Source organism: Pezoporus occidentalis, unplaced genomic scaffold (genome assembly GCF_034315485.1).
Source record: "Pezoporus occidentalis ecotype Australia unplaced genomic scaffold, CSIRO_AGI_Poc_V1 ctg68, whole genome shotgun sequence".
Taxonomy (NCBI): Eukaryota; Metazoa; Chordata; class Aves; order Psittaciformes; family Psittacidae; genus Pezoporus; species Pezoporus occidentalis.
The window spans coordinates 2,355,382-2,378,265 of record NW_026916030.1 but is presented as its reverse complement, the minus strand read 5'-3'; the positions used below and the strand labels follow the sequence as shown (position 1 = coordinate 2,378,265).

The 22,884-nt window shown below is 38.4% G+C and overlaps 1 protein-coding gene and 1 non-coding gene across 7 annotated transcripts in view; both read left to right on the top strand.

Moving 5' to 3' along the window:
• Window positions 1-22,864, top strand: part of RC3H2 (ring finger and CCCH-type domains 2) — a 28,951-nt gene extending 6,087 nt beyond the window's left edge. For 2 of the 6 annotated variants that reach the window (XM_062641395.1, XM_062641396.1), the window contains exons 2-21: window positions 2,186-2,482; window positions 3,893-4,010; window positions 4,451-4,684; window positions 5,271-5,446; window positions 6,479-6,679; window positions 7,082-7,214; window positions 7,466-7,584; window positions 7,942-8,054; window positions 8,660-8,968; window positions 9,724-9,938; window positions 10,385-10,812; window positions 11,239-11,409; window positions 12,534-12,689; window positions 13,394-13,607; window positions 13,765-13,849; window positions 14,393-14,474; window positions 14,858-14,992; window positions 15,545-15,652; window positions 16,671-16,819; window positions 17,426-17,742. In XM_062641395.1, coding sequence (XP_062497379.1) covers window positions 2,252-2,482; window positions 3,893-4,010; window positions 4,451-4,684; window positions 5,271-5,446; window positions 6,479-6,679; window positions 7,082-7,214; window positions 7,466-7,584; window positions 7,942-8,054; window positions 8,660-8,968; window positions 9,724-9,938; window positions 10,385-10,812; window positions 11,239-11,409; window positions 12,534-12,689; window positions 13,394-13,607; window positions 13,765-13,849; window positions 14,393-14,474; window positions 14,858-14,992; window positions 15,545-15,652; window positions 16,671-16,819; window positions 17,426-17,621 — 3,573 coding nt within the window. In that variant the 5' untranslated portion in view covers window positions 2,186-2,251 and the 3' untranslated portion in view covers window positions 17,622-17,742. Of the gene's footprint in view, window positions 1-941; window positions 2,483-3,892; window positions 4,011-4,450; window positions 4,685-5,270; window positions 5,447-6,478; window positions 6,680-7,081; window positions 7,215-7,465; window positions 7,585-7,941; window positions 8,055-8,659; window positions 8,969-9,723; window positions 9,939-10,384; window positions 10,813-11,238; window positions 11,410-12,533; window positions 12,690-13,393; window positions 13,608-13,764; window positions 13,850-14,392; window positions 14,475-14,857; window positions 14,993-15,544; window positions 15,653-16,670; window positions 16,820-17,425; window positions 17,743-18,465 lie in introns of those variants that run through there. The other 4 variants (XM_062641399.1, XM_062641397.1, XM_062641400.1 and 1 more) reach the window with 4 other exon arrangements.
• Window positions 6,880-6,993, top strand: LOC134175483 (small nucleolar RNA SNORD90). The gene has a single exon (XR_009969025.1). It is a non-coding gene; the product is annotated as a small nucleolar RNA SNORD90 (small nucleolar RNA).
• Window positions 22,865-22,884: the final 20 nt, after the last annotated feature.

Here is a 22,884-nt window from a genome sequence, read left to right as displayed (position 1 = left end):
GAAATAAAGACTGGTTTTTAGCTTGTAGTGACGTACCAGCAACTGAGCTGGTGTGGACTGGCCTTTCCTTCAACTTTTCACTGTGTGAGTCATGGCAGTAGCACACTTCCTGAGTTGTGCAGTTTGTGCTGCTTACCTGTGTGGCGCAGCCAGGTGGAAAGACACTGGTCTGGTTCCTGGGTCAGCAGTAGTATTGGTGTTCTTGGCTTAATGCTGGCACAAAGCTGTAAGGGAAGTGTGTGCTGCAAGTTCACGCTGCAGTTCTGTGCCTCTCTTGTCCTGCTGTTCTGGTAGGGAAGCTGGAGTGGATGTGCTAAAGGAAATGGTGGGATTCTTCGTAGAGGAATTAAAATCTTTCTAGGCATGTTGACTCATTGTTTGCTTTTGCTATTATTTGTTTTGCTTTTGAATTTCCTTCCTTCCAAGACACATGTAGTAATAGAGTAAAGAGGGCTGCAGTTTTTTCCTGCCTGCAAGGGCTTTGATTGTGCTTTCCTAGAAGTTGGGTGAAAATCAGTTTTGTGTAATGCATGTGAATAGTCTGGCTTATGTTGAAAGTGTTACTTCAGCAGTTTGGTTTGGAAGGGATTGGTTCCACTTCCAGTTTGTTGTGTTTTACACTTACTATGGGAATTCATTTTGGGGGGAAAATCACTGCATAATATTGAAAAGCTCACTGAGATAAGGACATCTTGTACAAGTATCCTGTTACTTAAAGGGCACTGAATGTTCATAGTACTAAATAGCGTTTCTAAACAGATGGTTATAATTAACATAAAATACATCCACAGATAGAGTCTGTTTGGTGTTCTCGTAATGATTTCAGTGGTCCGATACTTTAGCATTCATTAAACTGTAGCACAACCAACAATGGAATTGCAGCAGAGTTACTGGATTCAGACTGGAGGGGAGAGCTCATCGTCCTCAAAGCAATTACTTTTTTTCCATCATTGGAGGAAAAAAACCTAGGATGTTAAACATGTAATTATAGCATTTGTGTGTTTGCATTTCTAACAAGCTGCTAGGAGAAGCTTGTTCGTAGCCTTGAAGTGAACTAACTGGTCTCCAGGTTGCATAGAAAGTCAACATCATTGCACATTGCAGCAAAGGGTGGGGCTGCTCAGCTCTTAGATGGAGCTGTGGATTTCAGTCTGCATGATGTGAACGGTTTCGATGAACTACTTAGGCCTGTTATCTCTACCAAGAACTTAAGTTATATAAGGTGGGATGGCCTTCAGAACAATTTCTATAAATCCATGTTTTTTTTGGAACACATTTATGTAAACAGTTTTCAAGGCACTACTGCACAGCATGAGATGTTTCAAGACTTAATAGCAAGCCAGGTGAAATTATGGCTTGCCTTACTGTAAGCTTTGTCCCAAATACCTGGAATTTCAACACATCGGAGATTTTCTCGCTGTGAGTTCGTGGAAGTGAAGTTGGATTCCTGTGTAAGGTAGAGATGTGAAAAGCAAAATTGAATTCAGCAATCTCTGCCCTTGAGCGCTTCAACGGGTTCTTGGGAGAAGAGGGGAAGTAACACAAGAGAATCATAAAACTAAAACCTAACCTCTTATTCTTTTAGTGTTTTCTTATGGTTCTTAGCTTTTGCGAATTGATTTGTCTTTTACGGAAAGAAAGGCAAAGCTGTGTTTAGTTGGGTGTCTGATGAAGTCAGAATAAGCTCTGCAGAAGGGAGGCATTGCTTTGTTTCAAATGGAAATAACTTTTAACTGCCCCTCCCAAAAACATACACAAATTCTGTGTTTTCTCTGTGTAGAATGGCCTGGCCCATTCTACAACCAGGGAGTGCTGTCAGGATTTTGAAAACTCAAAGTCAGTTGAGATAGTGTGAGATGGTTACTGTGATTCATGCTTTTACGTGTTCTTTGCCAATAAATGTCTTCCTCCTCCTACACTAAAGGTGTATTTAATCCTGTGAGAAGAACTTTAATGCCATTTGTTGTGAATAGGTTCAACCTGTAGTCTGCATCTGTTCAGTTCATGAGCTCATTTTGGTACAGTTATTAAGCTAACGTGAGGTTGGGGTTTTTGATTACTTCAATATAAGGTTTTGGGTTTCTTCTGTAAAATACTGCAATGGTGGTTTGTTTATTTCTTAATGAAAAAAATCATTCTAAATTACCAGAAAGCATGTTTTAAATACTCTGTTATTCACTTACAGCTGCCAAAACATAGTACAGAGAAATAATGGTCTGCTAGCCTGCTAAACAAGAGTCCAGCTTCCACAATGCCTGTGCAGGCAGCTCAGTGGACAGAATTTCTGTCCTGCCCAATCTGCTACAACGAGTTTGATGAGAATGTGCACAAACCCATCAGCTTAGGTTGCTCTCACACTGTCTGTAAGACCTGCCTGAACAAGCTCCATCGCAAGGCATGTCCTTTCGACCAGACTGCCATCAACACGGACATCGATGTTCTTCCTGTAAACTTTGCACTCCTCCAGCTAGTTGGAGCCCAGGTATGATTTAAGCAGCTCTTTGGTTTGCCACTTTGTGTTATTACCATTTACATGCCAGTTGCAATACAGGTGCAGCTCTTTTTTCCTCGTTTTAGTCTTAAAAAATCGGTAAGACACAAACTTTGTTATATTTAGAAGTCCTCTAAGAGGACCAAACCATTTTCAGAACCGTCCTCATAAAACGTAACCATTGTAAAGTGAATTTTGGTTTAAAAAGGCTCTTGAACCATGACTGGAGAAAAAAATCCATTATGAAATAGTTCTGTCACAGCTGTCATTAGAAAAGTGAACCTACAGATTGCACTCATTCGTCGTATGCTCGCAAGGAGTCTGGTTTCTGCATGTCACATGTTCAAAAGTAGCTCGCTCTTTAACCACTTTCAGAAGTGTGTTTTGTGTTATTTGGGTTTTTGAAGTAGGCACGATGATGGGTTTCCAGTTGTGTTTTCAGACACTAGCTAATCAGGCCAGGAACGTTCCCTGCGCTGTCTCGTAGCAGTGGCAAAACAGCGATTATATAATCAGTACTGTGCCTTACAGAGACTAAATAAGTCTGCTCACCTTCTGCTGGTTCATATGCTTTGAGGTATTATTCTTCCTGTAACATCTGGGCATTTTAAGTGGCATAAGAAACAGTAAGAAGATACTTTTTACACTGCTTTTCAATGTCTTATCGCATGCCTCGACAGTGCTATTGGTAATAACACTGTATCAAAGTGGTTTTCTTTCTTAAGTTCATGTGTTCCTTTCATTTTTTTCATTTCTAACTTTGTGTCAGATCACAGCCTTGATCTTACAACAGTTATTTTCCCTGTCTTCTAACTTCTTGCACTGCCTTTCAAACAGTTTAATGTTTTGGGACTTATACTCCCTCTGTTCTCACTGCCTGACCTTGTTACTCTGGGTTTTTTCCAGCAAGTGAAGTTTGCTGGTTCTCCTTGAAGATTTCATCATGCCCAAATTATGCTGAAATGATTTTTTTAGCTTTGCTTTTGATTTTTTTTCATATTATTTTCCTGCCAGTTTGTTTTATAACTTCTCTTGTGTCTCTGTGGTAAATCATGCTGATCTTGTACACTGATCATCCTCTCAAATCTTTTGTTCTTCATTCATCTTTTAAGTACCTTCTCATTAGACCTCCATTATTGTTTTCTATCCTACTTATGTTCTTAACGTGTTGAGTACTAACAAAAACAATCTTTCATCATCCCAACCCTCATCTTGTTCCCTTTTTGTTATTCTTTACTACATTCTACCTACCTTTGGTGAGTCCCATCTCCCAATTCTCTGAAAAGCAGTGTAAATCTGCGGTGTTACATATTAATAGTAGCAATGTTGGTGCTGTCGAAGGCATATCAGGTAGCCTGGTATGTAGAATTATTCTCTCTCCTCCCCTTTGCATTTTCGTAGGTACCCGATCATCAGACAGTAAAGTTGAGTAATGTGGGAGAAAACAAACATTATGAAGTAGCAAAGAAATGTGTTGAGGATTTGGCACTCTACTTAAAGCCATTAAGTGGAGGGAAAGGTGAGTCTCTGCTGAAGAGTGGAATTTTGGTGAAGCTTTCTTTGAACAGCACTGTGTTTTCAGCACTGATTTTATACATCAAAAGAATAATCCTCTCATTTTTGTGATAAAGTTTCCCATATGGCTTTAAAAGCTTGTTCACACTTGTGACACTTGGGTTTTTTAGAATTTAAGTTCACGAGATATTCTTTTTTTATTTAATATTACTACTTTGAGGCTAACTTTGTACTAAAGCTGCACTTTCCTTAAAGGTTGGGCTTGATGTCCATGTAAGACTTTAAAATCCTTTTTGATAACGCAGTTGCTGAAGAGAAGGCAAGATGCCTGTGACTAGTGTCCAGGTCCTAAAGAAAGACACGTATTACTACACCTTTTTGTTTTACACAGATAAATTCGTATGGATAAAAGCAATAGCTTGCCTTTTCTCTCTTCCTTTGAAGGTGTTGCAAGCTTGAATCAGAGTGCACTGAGCCGTCCAATGCAAAGGAAGCTTGTGACGTTGGTGAACTGTCAGCTGGTGGAGGAAGAGGGTCGGGTCAGAGCTATGAGAGCAGCTCGATCACTGGGAGAGAGAACTGTCACAGAACTGATCTTGCAGCACCAAAATCCTCAGCAGCTTTCTGCCAATCTTTGGGCTGCTGTCAGGGCACGAGGATGCCAGTTTCTAGGACCAGGTAAGGTACCTGTACAGGCTGCAGCAGAGTACATTTAGCTATACCTTGTTATAACAAGGTTGCAGCATACTTCAGTCTTAAAGTTTATAATGATCATGTTTATAACTTTGATAGAAACAGCAAATTCTGTGAGTGCTGCTGAAGCAGGCACAGAAATGAGAAGGAAATAATGTTTAAACTGAAATTAGTCCTCTTTTTATTCCAGTAACTGATGTTAGCATTCCTGCACACTGTCCCTGTATTTATTTTATAGTTCCATGGTGTAGCATTGATAAGACGCTACAGAATTACAAAGGCTGCATGATTGCATGGTGGAATAAAATATAGAACCTGCACTACTGATGTGTTTATTACTGAAAATTAGTCATAGCTTTTTGTTTGCTGTGCTTTGAGTGCTTCTAAATACTACTTCTAAATCAGCAAACTTCTTAAAATGCTTACAAAGCTTTTTTTCTTATGATTAGGGAAATAAAAAATAATAAGGAATTACATTGAGATGATTCAGATGCCTAGTTATCATGTTAATATATGATAGCCTTGCTGATTTCTGGCAATGTGTTTCATCTTTTATTCTTGTGTGTTAAAGCTATGCAAGAGGAGGCACTGAAACTTGTATTACTGGCACTGGAAGATGGCTCTGCACTCTCAAGAAAAGTTTTGGTACTTTTTGTTGTGCAAAGGCTAGAACCAAGATTTCCTCAGGCCTCTAAAACAAGTATTGGTCATGTTGTGCAGCTACTGTATAGAGCATCTTGCTTTAAGGTAAAATACCAATGTTTGAAGTTTGTTTGTGCCTTAGTGCAGCTCCAGAGAACCTGACCTAGGATTAATATCTTTCACCTGTGAAATGTTGCATAAATTCATTTTCTACACATTTAAATAGTACAGACTGTAATCAGTTTCTACACATTTAAATAGTACAGGCTGTAAGATGTTTATCTAGAGCTGTCATGAAATAGTTGTTTGGTATTTAAAACTCCCTGCAAAAGGAACAAATGTAGTACTGGGAACTTCCCTAGCCCCAACACCAGGCATGAGAGAGGGACACCAGAGAGAGATTGCTCTCAGCCTGAGCTCCGGCCTTGTGTTCCCACATATTTGTCACTCTTTAGCCTTTCTTTTGTCTGTATCTGGCCACCTTGCACTGAAGAGGTTCTTTATTTTTGATACATAAGGGTGGCTTGTTTAAACTGAATATTCCCAACTCTTTATATCTGGAGAAGAATGAAAAGTTAATTCCATGGGTCTTTGTTCCTTTTTGAATCACAATTAAAAACATGATTATCACAACATCACTAAACATTAACATAACAAGACCTGTTGCTCTCATTTGTGACAAATACCTTCTCTAACCTAAGAGTTTTACTTAACTTTTACATTGGGCTTTCAGTTAAATATTCTAGGTTTAAAATGTCATTATCTTAAAATTGTCCTTTTTGTTAAGTTGCTTCTGGAGGCTTTCCTGTTTCTTTAAGTCATCTTTTAATACTGTGTAGCAAAAACTACTAGTAGAATTACTAAATATGTAACTGGGACTTAAGCAATCTGATTACTTTGTAGTTGGAAGTAGCAAGTTACTGAAGCTTTGCATCAGTGATCCTGTAGAAACTCGAAGGGCTGGTGTGTCTGCTTGTGTGCGCTGCTGATTGAGTGAATACGTGGAAAAGAACCAAAGTATATGCTGAATATACAAACCCAATACTTTTGTGATTTGTGCTGTATAACTGTCTTTTTCTAATGGACTTGGAGATTTTTTTGTTAAAGGAGGAGTATTTAATTATTCCTGTTTATTAGGTCACTAAAAGGGATGAAGATTCTTCTCTGATGCAGCTTAAAGAAGAGTTTCGGAGTTATGAGGCTTTGCGGAGAGAACATGATGCCCAAATTGTTCACATTGCCATGGAAGCAGGACTTCGAATATCACCAGAACAATGGTCTTCTCTTCTGTATGGTGACTTGGCACATAAATCACACATGCAGTCCATTATTGACAAGGTTTGTCAAAGGCACGATTTTAGTATCTTTGTAGGATTATATTAGACTATTAAATGTTGTACTAGAAATCTCAAGAAATGCTTGAGTTAACTTTCTGTCTTTAGTTATATAACATATTAATTAAACTAGAATGAAAGGGGTTTTCCCACTACAGCGTCTTCTTCATATGAAGACATTTTGATGTTCAGTAGTTTAAGACTAATTCCCTTTTATGTGTCTTATGATGAAGCTTCATAGGGCAGATTCTGAGATGAGAAATAAAATTTCTCTCCACTGATACTCTCTGTATGCCATCTGAAGACACGACATAATGCATTTAGAAACCAGTGTAATGAAAATCTTTCTCAGATCAGTAGTTCACGGTTGTAAAATGCAGCACACTAATGCTTGCTTTGTTTTCAGCTCCAATCTCCAGAGTCTTTTGCAAAGAGTGTACAAGAATTGACAATTGTCTTGCAGCGCACGGGAGATCCTGCAAACTTAAACAGGCTGAGGCCTCATTTAGAGCTCCTGGCAAACATAGATCCAAATCCAGGTATGCAGATGAAGCTTTTTAAACATTCTTTTGATGTTTTTTGTATATAACAAAGAAAATTATTAAGATAACTTCCATTCCTTGTTTATGAAATTCCTGTCTGTTACTATATAATAAACTCTTCTTCAGGGCTGTCTGAGTTCTGTCCTAGTACTTGGTGTTTTGAAGTACTAGAAGAGTCGCCTTTTCTTATTTATGTTACTACTGGAGTTATTGTCAGAATGACCAAGCCTGCTTTTAATGATTTTTAGATGCAGCATCTCCAACATGGGAGCAGCTGGAAAATGCAATGGTTGCTGTAAAGACTGTGGTACATGGGCTAGTGGATTTCATTCAGAATTACAGCAGAAAAGGCCATGAAACTCCACAGGTAACTATATATGTCTTAATGTACAGTTACTGAATGATGTAATTTTGAGAAGTTACTATTGCATTGAAACATTTATGGCCTTGTCTGTGGAATAATTGATGATACTGTTAACTGCATTCAGGTTTTGAGAACTTAACATTTCTAAATACGGAATGCAGCAGAACTTGCTATAGTGAGATCCATATAATGGTATAGTCTTTATCCCATCAACAAGAAATTTCCTTAATTTTCTGATTAAAGATGCAAAATGTATAATCATTTTGAATGTGACTTGTGTATTTTAAATCTGCTTTTATATAAATTGTCTGCTAGGTTGTAAAAGGAATGTCTGGTGGTTTGATTTTTTTCTTTGTATAGCCACAACCAAATAGCAAATACAAAACAAGTATGTGCCGAGACCTTCGACAGCAAGGGGGATGTCCAAGAGGAACAAACTGTACATTTGCTCATTCTCAGGAAGAGCTCGAAAAGTGAGTCTGGGAGATTTTCTTCTTCTTTTCTTTTTTTTTTTTTCTTCTTTTTAATTTAAATCCAAGAATCTCCGTAGAATTTTGAAAATAGTTTCTTCTCTACATTTATTCATTTGGAAGGATTTGTGAATCCCGATATAAAATTGAAACTACAATAAAGCCTGCAAGCGAATTCCAGGTTTATTTTCTATTTTACCTCACATGAAGTAAAATTTCCTGTCCCAAAATTAAGTCTAGGCTCGGGGGCTGTCAGGAATTGCTTATATCAACTACAAGGTGGAGAATGTTAATTACATTTTAATTGTTTAAGGAATAAAGCGAGTTATTCCAACGTGTGCGTTCTTGAAACTGTTTTCACCCAAAACCATTTGCAAAGAACTGCAGAAGTGGATCTTCTAAGAGGAGAGGTGATGTTTGGTTATAGAGGAAGATGTTGATGTTCAGTTTGCAGATTGTTGAAAATAAGAACCATGTTTTGGAGTCTTGTAATTTTGTTCCTACCACATTCCTCTCAATCCCTTCCTTTTGCTAGTTTTACAAATACATTAAAATTCATAATTACCACTGTTTAAATCTTTTGTCTGTTTAAATGTGCTTGTTTATAGATACCGCTTGAGGAACAAAAAAATCAGTGCAACAGTGAGAACATTCCCCCTTCTAAATAAAGTTGGCGTAAATAGCACCGTCTCGACCACAACAGGAAACGTAATTTCTGTCATAGGAAGCCCTGAAGCAACAGGGAAGATGGTGCCAAGTACTAATGGAATAGCTAATCTGGAAAGTGGGGTTCCCCAGTTGATCCCTCGCTGTGCAGACACCTCCTTGAGAGCTTTGGAGAACACCAAGAAGGGAGGGAAGACTGGAGCCAATGGCCAGAATGTTTCTGGGTCCCCTACAGAATCACTACCTGAAAAGTAGGTAACCTTTATGCATAAAGGTAAATAAGCACAACATTTTGCTTGTGGATTATCATGGAGTTTGCGCTGGCAAGCAATACATGCTGGATTCTGGTCCTGGCTTGCTGTTGTTGATGCTTACTGACTGCAGACTTGTGTAAGATGTACTGCAGTGCAGGTGTAGTTATACGTAGTCTGTGGACTCAAGCTGTCAGAGCCAGCATCAGTTGTTTTAGCTGTTGAATACTCCTATGCCATAGAGATGAAATGGTAAATCTCCCCCTTTATCTTTTATTCTCTTATTCTCAGCCTTGTATCTTGCTTGCTGTTGGGTTATTGCATACAAATAAAACAAAAACTTTGCATTCAAAATTTGATGTTTCCTGAAATCAGAAAGGATGCACACTGTGCACCTTAGCACTTCCTTAATAATCTTGGAAACCTCCTAGTTCTGGGGTTTGCCTTTAAAACTTTTTAGATACTTCCCCAGGAAGGCCTGAGGCTCTAAACAGCTTTTCAGAACTTTTGTCTTTACCACAGTGCACTTACAAGTGGTATGTAAGCTTCTGGTTACATACCAAAACGTTTATATCCACTTTTGAGTTCTCTTAGATCGAAGTCTAAGATGTAGGATCATTTTGGGGTGTGAGAAACAAAATTCCAGAGGAAATTACATAGCCCAAATTTGCACATTACATGGGAGTGTACATGGAGAGATGACTAACTGAAATAAGTCAAGATCTGCCTAATGATTTCTTGGTAATCCTTTTCAGTAAAATTGGTTCTCCACCCAAGACTCCTGTAAGCCAGGCAGCAGCTACCTCAGCTGGTCCTCCCAATATTGGAACAGAAGTTAATTCTGTACCTCCAAAATCCAGCCCGTTTGTTCCCAGAGTACCCGTCTACCCTCCACATTCTGATAATGTTCAATATTTCCAAGATCCCCGGACTCAGCTATCATATGAAGTTCCACAGTACCCACAGACAGGTGAGTGAGATGAGCACGGAATCACAAACAGCTCTGAACCTCTCTGAATGCTGAGAAATAACTTTGATCTCAATGTTTTATATTTGTTTTGTTAATATCAGATGAATCTTCACTTAATGGAATACTAATCTGGTCATTTTAACCTCCTGTGTAAAGAGGTGTGTAAGATGCTGTCTTTTCAGTTACATATGGTACATGTTATACCGTAGTACATAGGAGCAATGGCAATTGGTCAAGGTGGAAGAGGGTCAGCGCATCATCTCCAAATACAGTTGTCATATGTGAAATTAGCATTCCACAGGAAAACAATAGGGCCAGTAACAGGTTTGTAAAGTGTGACTCTTCATTCTCTAAACGTACTTATTAACAATATTTACAGTTTTAGAAGGTGTTAAATTGTGGGTCATTTGTGGTTACATTAAATATGCCTTTTTCCAATTTTTAAGGATATTATCCACCACCTCCAACAGTACCAGCTGGTGTGGCTCCCTGTGTTCCTCGCTTTGTGAGGTCCAATAACGTTCCAGAATCCTCCCTCCCACCTGCTTCCGTGCCATATGCCGATCATTACAGTACATTTCCCCCTCGAGATCGACTGAATTCTCCTTACCAACCTCCTCCTCCGCAGCCGTATGGACCAGTTCCTCCTGTCCCTTCTGGAATGTATGCTCCAGTTTATGACAGCAGGCGCATCTGGCGCCCACAGATGTACCCACGAGATGATATTATTAGGAGCAATTCTTTACCTCCCATGGATGTGATGCACTCATCTGTCTATCAGACATCATTACGTGAGAGATACAACTCTTTGGATGGGTATTACTCTGTGGCTTGTCAACCACCAAATGAACAGAGGACTGTGCCTTTACCAAGGGTAAGTGAGCCAGAAAGGGAAGGAGGTAGCCTTGGCTCTGAAGGCTATTACTGTAAAGTTGGCAAGTAATCAGCATAGATGTCTTATCTTTATTTGGGATTACAGTAATCAAGACATGTGACCTGGACAAAGTTCTGGGGTTTTTACCCATTATAAAATGGGTTGTAAAATAGACTGATCTGCATTAGGATCAGAGCCTCTCTGCCTCTCTAGTTCCCATGCATGTTGCTTGAATTAATTACATATTTAATATTTGAGCTGCTATACATGGGCAAGGTCCTCCAAATCCTTGTGAAATTCTTCAAGTGATATCAGTGCAAGGTTAAAGACCCAAGGGAATCTGAGGGTCCAGGTGTGTCCTTGGCAAGTATTTGCCTTTTGATTATAGTATGATCAGGTATGCAGTCCTATATTTATTGTTGCTAGGAGCCTTGTGGGCATTTGAAGACTGGTTATGAAGAGCAGTTAAGACGGAAGCCGGAGCAATGGGCACAGTACCACACGCAGAAAACTCCTCTGGTATCGTCAACCCTTCCTATGGCAACACCATCTCCAACACCACCTTCTCCTCTCTTCAGCGTAGATTTCAGCACAGAGGTGGGAAGCCAAAGAACTTCTTTATCTTCCCTTCCTGTTTAAGATGTCAGTCAATAGTTCTAGTAAAGGTTTTCCACCTACTACCTGTTGCTCATAAAATTAAATCTTCTAGCAAAAGGAAAGTAGTATCTATTAACAGATGCATTCAGTTTGATATTAACGTGATGCTGTACATGATTGTGGGGAAAAAAGGTCAAGAAATGAAGTGATTCAGTTTGCCCTCACTAAAGGAAATGTAATGTTACTGAATTAGCACTGTGAGCCCCCAGGTTTTTGTGTAGGGAGCAGTTGTTTTCTATTAAGAAGGACCTCCCTTTTCATACTCCAAATGGCATTATAAAGTGATGAATAGACTGAATCAAGCTGGGAATGCTTGTTAAGTCCCAGATAATACATACCTCTTAAAAGCAGCAAAAGGCATTGGTAGAACATTTTTTATTTTGTAAGTTCTGTACATGGAACTTAGTAAATAGGAACAGTGTGATTTTGGGGAAAAAAAATAAATTTTGTGATATTTACTTTCTACGTGTACTTTTAATGCGTAAATTAAACGCATCCAAAAAGCTAGTTTGAAGAACCACTGTGCCAAGCCCTCTTTGCTGTGGTTTGACAAGTCCATTGACGATATTTTGGTGTTAGACTCTGATTATTCAGAAAAAGTCTTGTAAAGTGAGAGTACCTGAAGTCCCCTGTGGGTGCGTTCAAGGTAGATCAGGATATATGTAGTCCATTTCATCCAAGTTGAAGGGTTCAAAGTCATATTTCTATCTGCCACTGGCTTATACATTAAAGGAAAATGCATGGCTTCTTCTCAGTTTAATTACTGTAGGTGTTTGCCTGAAGCAACTTGCCACTAGCGTGTGAGGCTAAAATCAGTGTCACTATCTTGGCAGTCCAGGCAGTTATTTGTAGTGGCAAAGCTTTCCCTTCTTTGACAGCTGTCACCTGCACTGGTTTAAATGAGTCAAAAATGGGTTATGTTGTCCCTAAGTAAAGTCTTGAATACAGCTAGAACTCCATGATTGACTTCTGAAATAATTTAACAGCAGTAAATGTCTTTTCTTATTTTAAGACTGAATTCCCTGGTTTTATTATTCACTACTTATTTATTCCCTTTTCCATAGTTCTCAGAAAATGTCAGTGATTTGAGTGGAACTAAATTTGAGGAAGACCATCTCTCTCACTATTCACCGTGGTCTTGTGGCACTATTGGCTCTTGTATAAATGCTATTGACTCGGAGCCCAAGGATGTGATTGCCAATTCAAATGCCGTGTTAATGGTAGGGGTTTTCTGCATGTTACCTCATTAGTGTAATCATACTCACATGCTGAAGTGTCTTCTGCTTGGTTATACAAAGCTTTTAAAAGTTGGTAGCTTCTATTCTTAGTATTTTGAAGCAGTTCTGCCCATTGGAGGTTGTTCAGAGTATCTTCTCCCAGTTTTGTAAATGAACTGTGTATTTACTTCAGTGACAGAATGTAGTGCCATGAGAGGGGGGAAAAAAGCTATCTGTGAAAATAGGTACAAAAAATAGGTAGTATGAATCATGGAATGCAGATCACCTCTGGAGGGGTAAGAGCTCATGTTTTTGGGAGACTTCCTGCTATATAGTGTGGCAGGTTGCCTTTATATTGTATGAAACAGGTGTAATCAAGTCTCATCTCAAGCCTTCTTTGATACTGCCTCTTTCAAGTGCAGGGAAGGGTGTTGGTGGATCTTTAAGCATACTGGAATTTTTTCTGCCTGGAAACACAAGCTTGGAAAGGCAAAATTATTTCTTCTAGAAATGGTGGTAGCTTTCTCGTGGTCAGTTTGCCATTAAAGGGCGATAATAGTTAAACCATGGAGGCCCAACTTGGCTCTGTAGTTGGACAGATTTTCAGCATTGTATTCAGGAACAATAATCAGAAAGTTGTTGGCCAGCTGAAGAACCTAAATAACCTCAAGTGAGTCCATGTATCTTTTTATCTCCTAAATACGTAGGATTTGGACAGTGGAGATGTTAAAAGGAGAGTGCATTTATTTGAAACTCAGAGAAGGGCAAAGGAAGAAGATCCTATAATCCCATTTAGCGATGGACCGATCATCTCCAAGTGGGGTGCAATCTCCAGGTCATCCCGCACAGGTTATCACACAACAGATCCTATTCAGGCCACTGCTTCCCAAGGAAGTGCTACTAAACCCATCAGTGTATCAGGTACAAGTATAAGCTTTGTATGACAATGTAACATACATCATGAGCATTTCATCCCCTTCATGCTTGCTACAGCAGTGAAGATTCAAAGAGCTACAATATCTGTATAACCCATTTGAAGAACAGAGAAGATAATGAATTGTGTGTTCATTTGTTACAGATTATGTCCCTTATGTCAATGCTGTTGACTCAAGATGGAGTGCCTATGGCTCAGATTCTGCTTCATCAGCACGTTATGCAGAACGGTATGGACTGTTTTCTGTGTTCTGTTAAAAGAATTGTCTATACCTTAGTGTAGTGTTCTTCAAAATCCTGAATCTGGTGGGGGAAAAAAATCTGGAGCTATTAATAATGTTCTGAATTTTAAAGTAAAAATTAAAGTAAAATGTTTTCTGTCAAGCATAAGGCCTTGGAAAAACTAGGTTAAAACTTGTGTAGTCTTTAATACATAATGCAGCTAATAATACCCCATTACTAGCAACATATCCCTTGAGAGACCTCGTCAGAGAATTGGTGTCAGGTACTACCAAGCTGTCATGTCAAAATGTGCAATCCTGAGTTGTTTCTCTCAAGTTTTCTTGCCACATTTTACTCATATGTAAAATAAGGATGTTTGTTTCATATAATATCTTGGGGTATTGTGAGCCCCAGTGAAGGTGAAGAGTGCATTATCTTAATCATAGAGTTTCTGTCCAAAAATCTAACACTGATAGACTAAGGAAGTTTATGGGGCCTTTGATTTAGAGAACTTGTTCTTAATTCCTAGTTTTGCCTTCTTTCTCTTGAAGGGACAGGTTCATAGTTGCAGATTTGTCGGGTCACCGAAAGCATTCCAGCACTGGAGATCTATTGAGTATTGAATTGCAACAGGTAAGATGAGAAATTATATCATGTGTTTTTAATAATTACAACAAAAGTGATTTAGTAAAGTGATTTTAAATTGATTTTCTTAGTGTAGCCTACAGAAAATAGTACAATTGACAGAATGACCAATAAGGGTTAACTAGGTGCCAGTCCTGCAGTGCTTAGTATGATGCATAAGGACAGCTAGCATGAGCTGTTCCACTGACATTAGCAAGGCCATTTTGGGAGAAACTGGTGAGCCTGATACATGTCAGCAAATGCAGAACAAAATAAATGCATTAAAGGAAAACATAGTTATCCATCTAGCAGGGGAACTGTCCCTTTGGTAGGCTGGTTTATTTTACCATTTGACAATACATGGTTGGTAACCGATACGTTTCTTTCCATAGGCCAAAAGTAACTCATTATTACTTCAGAGAGAGGCGAATGCACTAGCCATGCAACAGAAGTGGAATTCTCTAGATGAAGGCAGTCGTCTTACCTTAAATCTTTTAAGCAAGGAAATTGATTTGAGGAATGGTGAGGTAAAGAAAGGGGTAATTGGGATGAAACAAATTTGAGGTTTTGTGTATATACATAAGTGCATGCATTTTAGCCAAGAGCTAAAAATAGTTTTATCATTCCCAAATATTTCTAACATGTTCTTTGCAAGTTAAGTCACTGTTGTTGTTGTTGTTGTCTGGTTATTTCCCTGAGATTGGGTAGGTGCATCTGCAGTGCCGCTGCTCCAACCATCCATTTACAAAATGGGGAGAATGTGACAATCCATTTTCATGCAGTCTTTACTTTCCATTCTGTTGTACATGTTAGAAACATAAACATTGTGTCAGTGGACTCCTACAGAATTTTCTACCTCAGAATTCATTTTATCTCTCTGTTTCAGTACTTTAATGTGATTAGATGTAGTTTTGTCCCCTATTTTGTCTATGCTCAAAGTTCTATTTGTGTTTGTCTCGTGTGTTTAGAAATGTTGTGTCCTAGAAATGAATCTGATGTTTTCACTGTAATACTTGAGTGTTGTATGGAGCAGGTGAAAAGCCAGCTTGATATTACAGAGCATATTCTTTTTTTTTCAGACTGATTATACTGAAGACTGTGCAGACACAAAGCCAGATCGAGACATTGAATTGGAGCTGTCAGCCCTGGATACAGATGAACCTGATGGGCAAGGTGAACAAATAGAAGTAAGTACAGAAATCTGTGCATCTAAAGAGTTCACTGGGTCCTTTCATTAGTTACTAAGAAACTTTTACAATTTCTATGTGAATTAGTAGATCACTTTGATAGCAGGATCCTGTGTTTAGTCTTTGTAGTGATATCAAACGCTTGCCTTATTTGAACACTAGGGGTCTCGCTGAGATACCTGGCAGTTAGTATTACCAAGTTGAAAACAGCTCGGTGTGTTGTCACAGCTTTCAGCTTTTTGCTCTTTGATGACATTAGTAATGGGGAGTCTGTCCTTTCCCCTTCCCCTCCGGTGTTGAAACTGTAGTTAAGAATGGTTTATGTTTAAGTGTGATCATTTAACTTAAACTTTATGCTCACCTGGGTGCTAACAGTAATTTAATTGTAACCCAATGTTCTTTTGTTTTCACTACTACTTCATTGTTTGTAATGTAACTGGTGCATCTTTCTTTTGCTGGGCAATGTTAAAACATTCTTGAGTTCGTTCCAAACATTAGGATCAGTTGTCCTTTTTTAAAACATTAAATTAACGTTCTTATCTGGAACATATCTCGTAACACACTTCCCAATACTCACTTACAGTACTGGTGACAGCTTTTGTTTGCTCTGCCTGAGGTTTGTGAAGCAGTAGTATTTTCTATTTTGTGTCTTTTGTTAACCGTCCTGCCACTTGATTTGTGAATCACCACTACGTGGATGGAAGGATCTTTCTCTTCAGCCTTACCTCTGTCCATGATTATTGAAACAGCTCTCACTTTACTGCCTCCTTCCTCTCTCACCTGATAAGCCATTTTTTTAGCAACTGATGTTTACCATCATCATTCACTGCAGTCTTTGAAAGATTGTTTTTTCCTTTTCCCTATAGTAAAATAATGTAGACATTGCAAAGCATGAAATAAAAACAAGGAGTCTTTTGACGAGACTCTGTTTCTGTCAGTTTTATGTAGTGGAACATATTAAGAAAATTTAAAGCTGGTTGTGACAGTGTTGATGGATATTTCTCCTTTTCCTCTCTAGGAGATTCTGGATATACAGCTAGGTATTAGTTCTCAAGATGATCAGCTGCTCAATGGGACAACTGTAGAGAATGGACATCTGCTAAAACAGCACCAGAAAGAATCTATGGAACAGAAGAGACAAAGTTTAGGTGAAGACCTTGTGATTCTGTGAGTGTTAGACAAAACAGCAGTGTCTGCCAGTTTTAGACAAACAGCAGCATCAGAATAGGTGAATCATGGTTGTTTATGGATGAACTACGTACCTACTCAGACTTGGATTAGACATCTGCATTGTGTATACATGGTGAAGTGAGAAGAACCTGTTAAGAAATAGAATTAGGTCACAAATACAGAAGTCACAGGATGGCACCATTGTTCATATGCATTGTTGTAATCATATACACTAAAACGTGTCACAGCTGTTAAAAATACCTTTCACATTCAGTAAGCAAAAAAATGCAAAAGTATTTTTATAGTTAACAGAAATCAAGAAAACTCCAAAAGGTGAAATGTCCTCCTGTTTGCACAAATCTCCATAGAGAGGTAGTTTTTAAAATACACTATTTTAGGTTTCTATGTTCTGTAGTCTTTACTGTGTAATGCAGCCTTTGAAAATGAGGCAGACTACACCTTGAGCGTACCGTTCCACAGTAAGCTGTTTAGCCTGTTGCTAAAAAGGAGTTGATGTCAGTATTTATTTAATGCACACAATTCAGTTGCGGATACTTGTGCATGTACTTGTTTAATATTTGTGTAACTTATTTTTCTCCTCAGGGAGGAGCAGAAAACAATCCTGCCCGTAACTTCTTGCTTCAGTCAGCCGATCACATCTGTTAGCAATGCAAGCTGCCTGCCCATCAGCACAGCAGTCAGTGTTGGCAGCCTCATTTTGAAAACTGCTCACATTATGTCTGAGGATAAAAATGACTTTTTAAAGCCTGTTGCAAGTGGCAGGATGGTTAACAGCTGAAAGGCATTCATCTTTCCAGCTTGTGACCACACCATGGAAGCATTTACACTAGCTTTTTATATATATAATATATATTATATAATGTATATTTTTTTTAAAAGAATAATATTGGGGTCATGCATTTCCTGTGGACTCTTTGATACTTCAAGCCCCTCTCGCATTAGCATTCTGAAGAAAAAAAAAAACTTACTTTCCTAGGGTAAGGCGTTCACTTTCCACAAATGAATGGAATTTGGACATTGTTTTACTTAAGCTTAAAGCAGCTTTTTATGAGTTTGTAGCAATCCGGTGCGGTATCTGAGCCATTCTTGTTTAAAATGGCTTCTGTAGAAAACTAACAACTCAGTTATTTAAACTAGCAGGATCCTACGATGATACATCTAGTGAAAGGAAGACTTAACTTATTTGTCTCTATTTTGTTTCATGAGAGAAGAACTCGTGTCTTGTTGCAGCTGCTTTTTCTTTAGTTGTGGAACTTTGCATGGAGTATTGTTTCCTGTTTGAAGACTGAGAGGTGGAGATTCGGACTTGAGACTTTTACAGGGTTAACACACCATTAGCTTTGCACTGCTGCGTTATTTGCAGGTCTGTGGTGCAGTGCTTTGCTGCAGCTTTTTTGTTTCCATTTCCCCCCCCAATTTCTGCTTTAGTAATGTAGATACACATACACAGGCTACTTGTCCAAGTAAAGTTATCAGAAGTAAACCAAGTGCCTAAGTCCTCCAGCTAATGTACTAGGTATTGATTTCCCCAAGTTATACGTAAACGATTTTCAACCATTTTGAGAGGTTATGCACTAATGTAACAGCAATTTTGGTTTTTCTCTTTTTTTTCTTACTGATAGTTCTCAACTTGGAGATTATAGAATCCAGATGACTTGGCAAAAAGTATCAGGTGCTCTTGGCTTTCCTTTGAAAACCCTGTACGTAGTGTTTGCACTGACTAACAAAGATGGTATTGCTGTTTTTTGTACTGTTTTGTTCTTAATTTAAACTAAGTATTGGGAATTTAAGGCGGTTGTATTACCTTTGTTAAATGTTGTTAATCATAATTTTGTATTCAGGTTTAATTTTTGCTTGTTCAGTGGCAACTTATTTTCAAAGACCTTGAAAATACAATAATAGAGCATTATCTGACCTTCAGAGTACTGAAAAGCGTAAGAATTTATGCCCTGCTAAGGTGTGACTGAGAATCATGTTAGACATGTCAACTGAAAATTGGTTTTCATAAATACACATGAAATAGAACCCTGGGCATATATTTTGTTGGTTTGAGAAGCTTAAAAATCCACTCTTTTCTCTTTTGGGAAAGAAAGCAGGACTCTCCCTCCTGATGGTGACTCTCTTCTTGTTCGTCCTCTTCCTTTTCTTTGTGACAAGTTTTACATTTTATTTTATTTTTCTTTTCTTTTTTTTTATGTTTTTTATTAACTTCTGTGAAGTTGTTTACTCTGAAAATTGTACTGGAATATTTTAAGCCAAGCTGATCTTTCACCAGGTGTACTGCATGTAAGGGCTTTTCCTGCTAGCAAAAATGCTTAAAGAGGATCATGTTACTGGTCGTCTGAGTTGTTATTTTACAAAATCACAGCTATGTGGTCGGGTAAGATTTTGATAACTGTTTTGTGCACGCTTCTGGGGGGTGGGGGTTGGCATTTCCCTGAGGGTTCCTGATTAGACTAAGTACATATTGGTGTTTGATATCTCTCCTAATGAACCTGTCCATGAGATAATTATGTTGTAAATATACCTGAAAATCCAAGGGTTAGTTTTGATATTCTGGTGTCAGTATGGAAGATCTTACACATCTATTTAATACTCCAGTGTAAAGGAATGTATGTAGAAAACCAGTTGAGTAGTCTTTTCTTAGTTTCCTTTGGCTGTTGCTGTACCTTCCTATAGCCAGTGCCACCTCATAGCTAGGATTAGACTGATGCTTTGTTTCACTTGCAACTTGAAGTGAATGGACACAAAAACCAGACCACCTTTGTCACCTTAACTTATTTCCTATCGATGTTAACTTTAACTTAGAATGTTAGACATAAATATGATTGTTGTATATTTTATACCAAGGCCATTATGTAAATATGAATTTATATTACTTTTGAAATGCTTCTGAGATACTATTATTTGCTGTACAATGTAATTCCAAAACAGATATGCAAACAAGTATGTCTCTTTCATGGATATTTAAACAGTGAGATCTTCCATGTTGAAGGTGATGTAATTTTTTTAAAAGATTTTTAAATTTTAAATTGCTATTTTGTTACAAAAATAGAGAAAATATAAAGGTTTGAGAAGTCCTTATTTGCCCTCAGGGAAAGAGCCCTCTGTGCACCAGAACTCCACAGAACATCTTCAGCATGATCTGAGGGTGAATATATACTACATAAATTGATTGTGTATTTACCTTAACTTTTTAATTTTAAAATTGCAACTTTAAAAACTTGGTTGTGCTCTGCTGGAGGGGGGTTGGGATAAGCTGCTTACACACATTTGCCTGTTTGTCCAGTGAAATTACATAAGCCTGAGATCCTCCTGCTAACCAGACTGGCATATTTAACAACAGATGTATCTATATATACTCTTATCTGCAGCAGGAGGTCCCATGATAGAGCAGTTTGCTAGGATGACCATACACTTCAAATGGAAAGTTGGTTCTTAACTGGGGCTAGGGGGTTTATTTTAGTTGGATTTTTTGCTATCTAGAATGACAGGCAAAAGAATTCTTTAGGGATTTCAACATCATGCGAGCTTTGTCTTAACAGTTTTAGCACTGATTGTGTGGTTTATGCCATGAAATTGTGCCCTCCAGTGCCCTGACAAGGAGAAAGCTACAGGTGGTAACCTAGCTCGGGCTTTCTTCTTTGGTGAAGTTTCAGCCTTTGACCCTATACAAACAAGTATGTATTCATTTGTCTAGATGTAAATCAGGTGCCTTTGGGCTATGGAAGGGCTTATTTTCTGATGCTGAGATACAGTGACTTATCTTTGTGTGTGAATAGCAGTGATTCCCATGTGGGTTTTGGCCTAACTTACCTGTGCTGTCAGAAAAAAGGCCCATAGCAGAATGGGGAAAGAGATTGGCTCTTTTGCTTTGCTTGGACAAGCATTTTGGGTTGTTTTGGTTTGGCTTTTGGTTTGGTTTGGTTTTTTTCCCCACTAGGGGTACAGCAGGGATTTCACATGCAAGAGATACAGGAATTATTAGTGTCTAAGTTAATTGTGTTGCCTCACTACCTGGATTCACTCCTTGGTTTGCCTCATTTCCCACATAGGTCTTAATAGAGACTAATGCTTGTGCTGGGAGAATGCTTGTGTGAGAAAGTAATTATCTGTACATTCTTAACATATACTTAGAGCAGAGTGATTGCCCTGCTACTGATATTTTGTTCCTGTAAACAGGTGACAAGAAATGAATCTTAGTGTTTATGCAGATTTTGCATTGTAGAATGTATACTAGACCCTTCAAAGGAAAGGTTAGACTCTTTGCAAAGCAAACTGGCGTTGGTTCTTGGTAGTCTAGTACAGGGACACTAAAGTTTGACATTTGATTTAGGAAAAAAACCCCAAGTTGTACACAGCTGATTATGTTAAATAAGCTCTTAATTGCTCTTTGTAGAAGTCTAATTTGGGAGGTTTTAGTGCTTTGATAACACAATTGAAATCTTACTTTATCCTGTACTCGAGCTGAATGCTGTTCTTGTATAATAGTGTACTAGGCTGGATGAGGTACAAAATAATGCACAGAGGTCAGAAACAGCTGAGGAAAGAATGCTTAAAATAATGTAATCTAAACTCAGAATAGTTCCAAACATTGGTTTTGTTTGCTTTTTTAAAGCACAAGTTGTCAAGTTGTACCTGTTGCTGTACATAAACACTGTATGCCAGCAGCTCCTTGATCATATCTGTGGACAGACTTTGCATTATTATTAGACTGTTCTTAAAGGAAGATGTTGAATTTGAAGAGTATAACAAAATGAAGAAATGATCGGATTATCTATAGTATGTAAAAGTCCATTCTTTATGTTGTAGTTTAATCCCTTTTTTAGGAAATTCCCTCTCATTGAGGGACCTCTTCTGCAAGCAGAACACAATAGATGTGGTTTTTTAAATGACCCCGTTTTCCAGTATAAAGGAAGAGCTAACTTTGGCAGTAAGTCATCACCATGCATCTCTCTGCTGGCAAGGGAGCACGGCAAGAAAAGAAACCAAACCCCAACCTGGCAGTGATGAGATGAATCAAATCTGAATCCCAAAATGCCCAATACCCGAACATAATTATTACACCCTGTTATTTAAGAAGGATGCTTGTGGAAGCTTTTAATCACTCGAGATTTCGCTGTAAAAGCTGAACTACAACAGAGCCTGGCTGCATTTATTACTGCCAAAAGCCAAGGTCATTTGCACATAGCCCATCAGTGTATCCAGGGTAGGTCTCAGTTAATCCAAGGCATGGAAGTGCATGCATTTTCTTAGCTGGGCAAACAAGTACATTATACAGTAGTTGTGATACAACACATGTGGCTTTTATTTGTACTGCACATACCCACTGTACAGCCACTCCGAAGTATCGTGGTTAGCTTGCAGCATCTGCTGTCCGCATTTATACTGTTTACTGCGTATTCTTTTCCCTGGAAGTTTTAAAGAAAATTGGGGTTTTTTTGGTTTTTTTTCTCTTGTTGCATTGATTACATTTTATAAATTTGCTTAGCTGGAAAGTTTGGGAAAAGAGGCCTGTTTGTCAATTGTACAACCGATTGTGAAGCTCTAGTGTGAATATTTTTACGTCTGTATTAGACATTTTCTTTGCAAATCTATTGTTCGATTGAAATGTAAATGAAATAAAAGATGGTGTACACCCATCATGTATAAAGCAGGCACCATCGCTACGATGGATTTAATGCTCATTTTTATGGCGCATTCTCAGCTTCTATTTAAAACTATAATTTAAAAAAAAAAAAAGAAAAAAATCTGTAAAATGAAATGGGGTTATATGGGGGAGTAAATTCTATTCCGTTTATCTCGGGTTGAGTTCCCAATGGTCGTTTCCCTTCGTGTTAGAGGTAGGGGCGGGCGGTGCCGTGTGTGTTTGCTGTAGCACTGAAGTGAAGAGGTTGTATAGCTTTGGCTGGTCACGGAGTAGAGCATCCTGGTTTTCAGTGTTTGAGAGACTCGGTGGAAGAAGTTTGCAGTATTGACATGTATTTGCATGCACCAATAAAAATTATTTGTCCACCTTAACTGCCTCTTTGCCTTCACCT